Source organism: Dermacentor albipictus, unplaced genomic scaffold (genome assembly GCF_038994185.2).
Source record: "Dermacentor albipictus isolate Rhodes 1998 colony unplaced genomic scaffold, USDA_Dalb.pri_finalv2 scaffold_21, whole genome shotgun sequence".
Classification (NCBI taxonomy): domain Eukaryota; kingdom Metazoa; phylum Arthropoda; class Arachnida; order Ixodida; family Ixodidae; genus Dermacentor; species Dermacentor albipictus.
Genome location: NW_027225575.1, coordinates 2,542,946 through 2,553,847, shown reverse-complemented (window position 1 = coordinate 2,553,847; position 10,902 = coordinate 2,542,946). Strand labels below are relative to the sequence as shown.

The following is a 10,902-nucleotide window of genomic DNA, read 5'->3' as shown; positions in this document are numbered from 1 at the left end:
TTCTTTTTTTCAAATGCGTACCGGCACCCTCCCTGTAAAGCCAATGTTGCAGAGCAAACGCTTCTTCGTTCCATGGTGTGACAACTTCCTAATGTGTAGAAAACCGGGAACAATTAAACATGTTTTATTTAACTGCCATGACGCGATGTTCCTATGGGATGTACTTCAAATGACTTTAAAAAAGGCCTGCCTCAAAATCCTTTCGGAATTTGGTGCCTACCTTGTGCTGAGCCAGAGGAAGTACCCAGTGCTGTCATAGCGATATGTATGCACAGCGTCTGACTAACAAGAGTGCACGTCCGACATGCGAATTTGAATCCATGATTGGCGAGATATTTCAGTGAAGCTGTTGTCCATATACGAGATGTATATAAGGCACTAAATGATCCTCCGTGGTGAATTAGTGTATGATTAATCGGCCAAAATTAAGCTATTTTAGAACCTGCGAACTAGCCGAATGGCGAAGGATTTTGATGTGATGTGATGATGTGATTTTGATTTGATGTGAAAGTGATTCTACTCTAATTCTACTGGACAGACGTGACTCCCCAAACAAGCTCTACAAACTGACGAAGTGAATATTTAAGAAGAAATGCGACATTGGCGCATTTCTTTTATTAGCTACATGGCAAATTAAATTGGTCGTGCAAGTTACAAGTAATGCCTGCCTCTTCATATACAGTCTACATGAACAGACCTAATTGCGTTATTTTTCACAGGTGATCTCGAGAGACGCGTTTCAATAAAAAAACAAATAAAAAATACCCATACTCCCTCGTAGAACTGACATATATTCTTAATGCGACGCAATGCACGGATAGCTGCAGCATGAGATGCCCACGCACGTCCAGCTGATTGTGCCTTGCAGCAGCCACAGACGCGCTTTATCGCTTTTCGATTGCCTATAGTGGTTTAAGACGTCGAATGAACGAGCGAGAGAGAGAGCGAAAGTATTACTTGCCGAGCGCTCAAATACCATTTATTCGTTGATGAACTGGAGAGTGTGCGTAGCAATGAGTTAGTTCGCGTATCTTGCTCCAGGTAATACGATAGCAGCCAGAAGGGCGCGTAGAAAACAGATTCCTACCAGCCAATGCATTTCGGCTCAGTATACGTGAATACGAAATACTAGTATTACCGCTTGCAAAATTTCAAACGAAAAGTAATTGCATCCGCAGTTTACACCTTTTATTATACATAAAACTCAGGATTTTATTTGGACGAAAGTGGACCCTTAAAAATGCTAAAAGAATATTGGCATACAAAGCTTGTGATGTTGAAGCACAGGTAATGAAAATAAATCGCATACGAAATAGTTACACTAGAAGCATAACGCAGGAAGGACGATCGACAAACACTAGAGAGTTCTAGTCTAGTCTTTCTCGATCGCCCTTCCCGCGCTATGCTTCTAGTGTAACTATGTATTACCAACCAGCCCAAGCCTATACTCTTCATAAGAAATACCTCGTCTTCAACAAACCCGAGCGTTAAAATGATCAAGCAACATAAGCAACACCTCGATGCTTTCAGCGCTACCTCTGCACAGTCTGCAAGAGTCAGGCACGTAGCTTGTCTTTTACAGCCGGTAGGCCTAGATGGGAGGTCTCCTGGCAAAACGGTTTTGGCGGCGGTTCCAACAGCGTTCAATAGCCGCCTCTATCTTAACGCTCTGCAGTAACCATATGCCCTGTCCTGTTGATGCTAGTGGAGGCAACGTCAACCGGACGTCGATGGCTCACCGGCTGCACTCGCGTCATCGCGTTCTGTCGGACCAGCACTCATTTCTGTGACCGTCGGCACTGCCACGACCCGGCGCACCGGGTTCTCAAACAGCCACCTCATGAACGAATGGTACCAGCTGCGCAGCTTGCGGAACGAAACAGTCAGGAAATAACCGTAGAATGCGCCGCTCATGAAATCCACGACTATTTGCCAGGCAAGACCATTCGACTCAAGCATTCCCAATGCTGGCAACAGCATGACCAAGGAGAACGCTATGGCTGATGTCACCATGGCCAAGTAGACAAGGTCGCTCAGTAACGCTTGTCGCAGCCGCCCCTCGCTCTGCCAAACATAGTCGAAGAACCGACGCGCGCTTATGGGTTGGGCCGCCATCTGGAAATGCTCACCGCAGAGCTCGCAGATGTCGACGTTCTGCTCGTTCAGCCATTGCTCAAGGCAGGACACATGCACGAAGCCCATGGCGCCAGTGCAGCTGCAGGGGGACACGAGTGGATTCTCTTGGTCGCCTTCATGGCAGATCCTGCACGTGGGTCCGCTGCTCGCAGCCCCGTTGAGGTAACCAGTGGGCTGATCGGGAGAGACGCAGTTCCGCGCGGAGTCATCCTCTGAGTCACTCCTAGCTTCAGGACTTTGCAGCAACAGCAGTTCAGCGTCCTTGGACAGTGCGGCGACGTTCGTTTTCTCTGCGGGCTCTTCGCCCTCCAGGCTGGAGTTGACGTATGGTGGCGGGTGGGTGACTGCACTTGATTGAGAAGGCTCAGAGTCATAGGACGGGATGGGGCGAGCACCATCAGTCTCTGGGTATTGCGAAGAGGAAGGCAAAGACGCAGGAACGCGGCATTTCTTCTCGTCGGATACTGACTCCTGATCGCCGTTTTCGCGGTGGCATCGGTTTCGTAGTGTTCGTACGATAACTTGAGGAAAACACATGTGGTGGTCACGCTTACCAGATTGCGTGCGTGTTTCCTCGTTCGATTTCTTGTAGTGGTTGCTGGCCATTGTGCTGCGTTTCTGCCACTTCTACTCGCCAAAGTTACGAATGCCTGCGCGTAAGGGCTGGCAGTGCTCTTTATACTGCTATCTTCCTTTGTACTCCGCAGTACAACGTCATCCACACGGGAATACAAGTCTGTGGAAATCTGTGTCACCTTCTCGCCTTCCATGAACAAACAATAGCGCAACATATATTTTGCACAGTAATGGTGCGGCCAGTGACGCGCATCGTTAAATTGTTCGCTGTGTTTTTGCGCATCGAGTGACCACCCACCATCAACTAATGCAAGGTTGATGTTATATTTATGCACAAAGGAATGTTTTGGAACTTTTAGGTGATACTGGCCATCTCATGATAAAGGAGCTGCTGCGCTACCGGGCACTGTGGGCGATACTCAAAAGGCGTTGCTACCATATCAGTGTACACTTCAAAGGGCTGGTGCCATCTTCCACTTATACGTCAAACAGAAAACATTCTAATCAGCAGCGCACGCATGGATGTTCCAGCGTTGTATTATGCGCAGACACTTGACAAAACCGCGACTGCATGACAGACATGTCGAAGGTTCTGCAAAACTAGAAAACAAGAAAGACGGCACCACCACTCCGAAGAACGTGATCTCCCCAAAAAGATCACGTTCTCGTGACGCCTGCGGCAAAAAGGACGTCCCACGTCCGCCGCCACGGTCTGTGTGTGGTGGCGCTTGCTAACACTCCCAGGGTTCTACTAGGACACATAAATACCTAAGAAAGTGGATGGGAAAACAGCGCCGTGGCAATAAAGAAAAAAAAAAGAAAACAGCGCCGTGGTAGCTCAATTGGTAGAGCATCGCACGCGAAATGCGAAGGTTGTGGGTGCGGTTACCACCTGCGGCAAGTTGTTTTTTTCATCCACTTTCATTTCCGTTATTTCTTCGCTTCTTTCTTTCATTCATTGAGCACAAGTAATTTCCCCTATGTTGTCCTTGGTGTCAATGTTTGTTGGCTTCTTATGATATGACTAATAAAATCGGGACCCTCGGTTAACCCCCTTTCTTTTGCCTCTACAATGAAAGTTTATTCCTCCTCCTCCTCCTTTACGTGCAAAAACCACTTTCTGATTATGAGGCACGCCGTAGTGGGGGACTGCGGAAATTTCGACCACGTGGGTTTCTTTAACTTGCACCTAAATCTAAGTACATGGGTGTTTTCGCATTTCGCCCCCATCGAAATGCGGCCGCCGTGGCCGGGATTCGATCCCGCGACCTCGTGCTCAGCAGCCGATGATACATAAAACCAGGAACATATTTGGAAGAAGGTAGAGTATTAAATATGCTAAAACCCAATTAGCATACGAGGCATATGATTATCGAGCACATGTGTACAATATAGATACATAAGCAACATGTCGCCATCACCAAATTCAAGCATTAAATAATCAGGCAGCATGAGGTACACCTCAATGCATTCAACGCTACCTCGGTACAGTCTGCTAGAGTCTCAAGCACGTAGCAATTCTTCTACAGGCTAGATGGGCGGTTAACTTAAGTGGGAGGTCTTCTGGTAAAACACCTTTGCAGCGGTTCTAACGGCATTTATTAGTCGCCCATATGTTCACGATCTTTCGTAACGGTAAGATCGGTCCTCCTGTTGATGCTAGCGGCGAGAATGCCTACCGGACATCGATGGCTCTCTAGCTTCCCGCGCGTCATTGCGTTCTGTCGGGCCAACACTCACATCTCTCACCGAAGGCTCCGCCGTGACGCGGGGCACTGGGTTTGCAAAATGCCACGTCAAGAAGAATTGGTACTGATTGCGCAGCCTTTGGAATGAACATTGCAAGCAATAAGTAAAACTACGATGGCGAATCACCAGGCATCGCCCTCCGACTGAATCCCTCCCAACGCTGCCACCAGCATGACCGAGGAGAAAACTATGGCTGACATCATCATGGCCAAGTATAATAGGTCGCTCAGCAATGCAAGTCGCTGGTGCCTATCCCCCGGCCTAACATAGTGGAAGAACTGGCGCATGCTTTAGGGTTGGGCCGCCACGCGGAAAGGCTGACCGCAGAGCTCGCAGTAGCCTACGTTCTGTTCGTTCTGTGAGTGCTCCAGACAAGACACATGTACTAAGCCCATGCTGCCAGAGCAGCTGCAGAGGATTACGAGTGAATCATCTTCGTCGCCTTCATGGAAGATCCAGCACGTAAGTCTGCTGCTTCCAGTCCCGTCGAGGTAACCAGCGGATTCATCCTCAGAGTCGCTTATGGCTTCAGAACGTCGCAGCGAAGGCAGTTGAGCGTGCTTGGACCATGCGGCAACGTTCATTTTCCCTGCGTGAACTTCACCCTCCAGGCTCGAGTCCACGCATGCAGACTGGCTTGTGATTGCACTTGATTGTGAAGGGTCAGTGTCGGAGGACGAGATACGGCGAGCATTGTAAGACTCTGGGCTCTATCAAAATGAAGACAAGGATGACGGAACGAGCAAGTTCTTCTCTTCAGGTACTAAATCCTGATTGTCGTTGTCGCGGCGGTGTCGATTGAGCAGTTCCGAATGCCTCCGCAAAGCAACTGACAGTGCTATTCATACCGATCTCTTCCTTTGTACTCTGGAGTGGAATGTCATCCAGTCGGGAGTACAAGTCTCAAGAAACCTGTGTCACCTTTTCGCCTTTCGTGATCAAACAATGGCTCAGCGTGTATATTGTCCAGCAATCGTGCGGAGAGTGACGCGCAGTGTTACATTCAGCGGAATGTTTGTGGATATCTAGTGGCTATCCACCATCAACGTGTGTGATATTGATGTTATATTTGACCCCAAAGGACGGTTTCAGCGCTTTTAATTGATGCCGGCCATCTCATGACATAGACAAGATTTTCGATATCTCGTAAGCGAGTATCAGCTGCGCCGATTCTCTCGACCCTATGCAGGTGCTGCCTCGGGGGGGGGGGGGGGGGGGGGGGGGGGACAGCGGAAAACGGAAGAAAGTGGCTGTGCGTGCGGTGCTTGTTCACATAATAAGGCGCAAGCCTTAGATGGCTAATGGGTCAGAAAATTGACGGTCCGGCGTTGTGGCACCAAAATTCAAGTGCATGCGCCAGTATTTTTTTATCTATAAAAAAACAAAGACCTTGATTATCTCACGCTTCTACATAATCACTATATCCACAAAAGTGTCTCATTATGGTTTTCCTGGTTTTGTTCGTGTTTGCCGAGTTTCGTGACCTTTTGAGTAGTATAAGTACGCATGCAAAAATTGTAAATAGAGCTGTTGTTGAAAGCCAACAGTATCTGTTTGTTTTATTTGCATTTCCGTGTCCCTCTCATTTTCTCTAGGCTACAAACAAGTAGAAGGGATGTTGCTACTCTGATTGACTAAAGTGCTAAAAAAATTCATTCAGTGACTATGAGAGTGTGTGTTAATTAGCTTCATTGACTTGCCACGACCTTTCTAACTTGCCATTAACCACGCAGAAACCGTGGTCATGCCTAGATGACTGAAAAATATAACAAGTAATGGGAAGTCACAACGCCTTCGAATGAGCATGCCAGAATATTTTAATGAATGTCTCGTTAGCGCGCAGGCTTTCGCTTTCACCCTGTTTAGGGTACGCTAATCTAACTCTCAACTTTTATTGCGGTTATAGACGTCTTCTTGCCGCATCTGCTGAAGTGTTTGCTTTAGACGTATTCTTAGCGGTATGCACGCAGGTTATTGGTCCGTGGAACAGTATGCCGTCGTTGGCGGCACCAACAACCCGGGAAAGAGAAAGCTGCTCACGCATGAGCACTGTGATCGACGTTCGTGGAGACGCAATAAATTTGTGCTCGTGTGTAGTGCCTTCGTTGTACATACAAGGTTCCTGCGGGGCCTGCAAAACGACATGATAGGATAGCCGCTTTGAATAGAAAAAGTCTTTGTTTTCGGTGAGCTCTCTCAGGTGGGTATTCGTTTTGTCGTCGTGAACTACGAGACAGTGGGCGTCTTGCCTTCCCGTGCTGCGGGCCTGGGACAGAAGGCGTTACAGCAACGTGTAATACTTTTCGGCCTCTTTATTTTGGGTCTGCTCGGTTGACTTTCCCTATTAAAAGCCCGTGCTCAAAAGTGCGTTTTGGATAAGAAAGAGAGGTGAGCAGAAAGCTTTCGGGTGTGCGTGTCGACTTCGTCATTTTGCGCACTGATTGTTGCGTTACGGCAAATAAACAAGACAGCACGGAACTTGTCGGTTCTCGCGTCCTGTGTGTGTCATGCAAATGAACGAGCCGAATTCTCATACTGGTGAGCACGAAAAAGAGAAAGCAACGTATGACAAGCGTCCTCAGAAACAGGGCAGCGCACGCGTCAATGCCTCAGTTGATTGACTGCTTTTTTTTATGCGCAATGTATGGGTGCTTGAATTGATTGAATTGGGCAGCGCTCACACTCAGGGGCCACGCGAGAAGCATTTTCAGCCGTTCCCAACAGAACTGCTGCCACCTTCTGATATCACGTACACTAGTATTAAATTTAGTTATTCTCTGTTCCCTGTTGCCTGCGAGGAAGACAAATCTTGAGTACGCTTGATCTTCGCCTTTAAGAGTGGAACGCGATAGCATTCAAAGATCCCTGACGGCTTGTCATGCTTCCCGGCAACTGCAGCGTATGTAAGCGTAATGTTTACCGGGAAACGCTCGGGGCGAGCCCTATGCACGAAAGCGAGCTTGCTGCTAGAAACGCTGCCTCTTGCGTGGGCCGCGATGCGGCGGAGGCAAACGCCATCTGGAGGTGTTTCAAGGAAATGGGCGCGCCGCTCCGTGGACTCCAAGATATTCATGTGCCGGCACGCGCAAATCGCGGAGGCCGTGGCAGGTCTCTAAATGATAGAAATGCTGGAAAAGGGGTTTGTTAGCATTTTGGCGCAACAGAGTTATGTTCTCGTGTATATTCAAATTACAATCTGATGCCATCGTGTCTATAGGTTGTGTCTCAGTCGAACTTTACAATTTTTTGCTTTTTTTAGTTTGGGAAATACAATAAATTCAGTTACTTCCTTGCGACACATGGAGGGCCTGGGTAAAGGTGGTTCGAAATTTTTTTTTTTTTTTACCACGCGACGTCCGACTCTGCATGCCGGGCACCGACGCCGACGCTGACACCCGATTTTCTGCGACGAGGAGTGTTACCGCTTTCGCGTTAAAATAATAAAGCGCCTGTAACTGTCAGCACAGGTGACATAAAATTTTAATGCATATATCTCGTGCACACAGCACTAGCCCACTTATTGGTCATGCGTCTAAATATGTCGTTGTAAGTGTTAAATACTGCTCATATTTCCTTCTTGTCGAGAGAGAGAGAGAGAGCAGGGTGGCATAATAAAGGCAGGGATGTTAACCAGACAAGATTTTGGTTGGCTACCGTACGCTGATGATGGTAGAAGGGCAAAAGAAAGAAATTGCAGACGTAAATACTAAAAGGTTAAGCTTTTCCCTGTGACTGCGTGGAGCTTGCCAACCAAAGTAAATAACTTCATTACAATCATATCGATTGTGGTATGCTACAGCCACATGGCTGTCGAGATCACAAATTATTCTATGCGACACAATATATGGCGGTAGCGCGCAACACAAATATGATACTCGTCTTTAATAAAACAAGGTATAGATTGCCTCAAGCGCATAAATGTATGCATAGTTAATCAGATCTCGCAGAAAGAAAGCTTGGCCAACTGCACGATCATGCAACTGCAGCCAAGCAGACGACGCTGCTGGCAACTCCGTTGAAGCAGACGATGCGGAAGGGTTCTATCGATAAATCATCTCCATGTTGTATATTTCTGATCTGAATTACCATCCCATTAAGGAAGACAGTTACTCGCATTCAGAGACGACAAGACGGCTGCAGCGCTTTCCGAATCAGCCACCGCAGGCGAATGACAGGCCCCACACCGGGTTTGAGCTTTGCGAACGAGCAAGTGCGGTTGCACCAATATTACACCGATGAAGCTGCAAAAACACCTGGGAACTCAAAGAAAAATGCGCGCGCATTTCTCGAAGGGGCCACTGCAAGATGACGTCACACCTGTGGCATCACCAGGTTAGAGCACATATAGCCTGCACCGGCGCAGAAACTGAGGGATTCCGGTGACGTGCAGCGAAGAAAACCGGCTGTGCACCTGCTTCGCGCTGCAAAAAGGGAGAGAAGACATTTCCGTAAAAACATGGACACCGACCACAAGAACGCTAAAAATTTAAAGGAACAAATGTCGTTTCTGCTCCTACAGGCAATCATTGTTCACGATCAACTTTTTCTCTCTTGAACTTTTAGTATTTACGTGGCCGGTGTCCATGTTTATTAGACAACTATGCCATGATCATTACCGACAAGTAGAGCTTTCGGCAAACCATAGATTTCTAGATAAAAAAATTCACCAGCCCTTTCAACCTGTGAAGGACGACCAGCGAAGCTGTGGTCTGTTTTACCTCATTAGACGCATCTTTGCATATGTATTTATTATTATTATTATTATTATTTTTATTATTATTATTATTATTATTGTTGTTGTTGTTGTTGTTGTTGTTGTTGGTGGTGGTGGTGGTGGTGTTGTTGTTGTTGAAGGACACAGGCACTGAATGCATCTTTTGACTGTAGAGTTATTTATTCTTATTCTTTTATGAAGTAGTGACGTGTGCAAATACCGCTGCGGCGCAGACGGGAATTCCACAACATTTACAACTTCGCTGTGAACTATGTAAACAGGAAAAGTAGATGGAACTCAGCGTATTGTTAGAATCCGTTTAACCGCTAATTGTCATATAATTTGTTTCGGGAGAGTTTCGATAAAACAAGAGCTACTGCCGTTTTCTGTAATGATACTCCCCCGTAGACGGCCATGTATTGACAGCAGGTTGGAATTCTGTGACGTTTACAACTTAACAGCGGACTGACTAATTATGACAAGTAAACTAAAACTAGCGTAATGACAGAGTAGTCTTAGCGGCCAATTAAATATGATTTTTCACCCAAGATACCTATATTAGAATGACAGCGACAGAACGTACGCCATAAACTGGAGACGAAATTTTTTTCGTCTTGACGCGACGCGTATACGGAGGGACATCGACCACCGCCAGATTACAGCACAGTTTCGCTGTAATAGTTGCACACATCTAAAACAGATGTGGCAGTCTATGTGAAGCGAAGATTTTGGTGCGCAGCTAATTCAAGGCAATAATACCACCAGATATGCTCACAGGTTTCTTTATTTTCATCCTATATGCAATGTGTAATACCGTGCAATGTTTGTTTTTTCCCCACCAAGGTTACAGCTTTAAAATCGTGAAATGTTTATACTTACGCCGAAGAAGGATACAGGGCTAACGCTCGAACAAGCAGATCACACGCATGGCGATAATGCAACGACGACGAAGCAATGACGAAGCAGTCGCGACGACCACGGCAAGAGGACCATGAAAAGATAACGACGGCATGACTCCCAATCTACGACAACGACGCAATGGCGACGACAGAATGAGACGACGGCATATCGACAATGAGATCATGACGCTTGAATGACGGCGATAGTGTGAGGACAATGGTGTGATGACAGGAGCATTGTAACAATTCTATGACGATTCTCGATTCTATGACAATGTTTGCTTTTGTCCCGTCAAGCGCGAATATATGCTGCTACGTAATGCCCTAAGCCTTACGTGCAAATAGACGGATTACGTATAGATTTGCCGTATTCGCGACTAAAAAAAGAAAGAAAATAAGAAACTGCGCAGCCACTGCACTAGAGCGGACAATACACCGCCTTTATCTGTAGGCTCTTCATTGCCCCACTTTCCTCCTTGGTTTTCGGGCGTGAAATCTTATACCAAGGTTCAATTCCGGCCTGTGTGCCATATGTCGCGATTTTTTTTATTTCACTTCGTGAGAATACTTAATTGGCCTTCAAAACGCAATTCGGCCTGCTTAGGTTGGTTACCAGAGATCGCTGGCGTAACTGTCACAGTGAACCTCAACGTGCAAGCAGCCATATGTGAAAATATTCCATAGTTAACTTTTTCATTGTTCCCTTTCGGTTACTTGTTGAAATTGTGCAGTCATCCATGCTCAACGGTAATACTAGGATTTCCAGCAGTTACGATATAAGGGTAACCAAAATATGTCACGAAGAATATTGATGCCGCTGTTAACTTT

At 46.8% G+C, this 10,902-nt stretch overlaps 1 protein-coding gene across 1 annotated transcript; it reads right to left on the bottom strand.

Annotated features, from left to right (window-relative positions):
* Nucleotides 1–1,443: 1,443 nt before the first annotated feature.
* On the bottom strand, nt 1,444–2,803 carry LOC135896187 (E3 ubiquitin-protein ligase MARCHF8-like). The gene has a single exon (XM_070529353.1). The coding sequence runs from the start codon at nt 2,740–2,742 to the stop codon at nt 1,717–1,719; it is 1,026 nt and encodes a 341-aa protein (XP_070385454.1). The 5' UTR covers nt 2,743–2,803; the 3' UTR covers nt 1,444–1,716.
* Nucleotides 2,804–10,902: the final 8,099 nt, after the last annotated feature.

Excerpts from the sequence above, each read along its gene's own strand:
- LOC135896187 (XM_070529353.1), bottom strand. The coding sequence starts at position 2,742 with ATGGCCAGCAACCACTACAAGAAATCGAACGAGGAAACACGCACGCAA.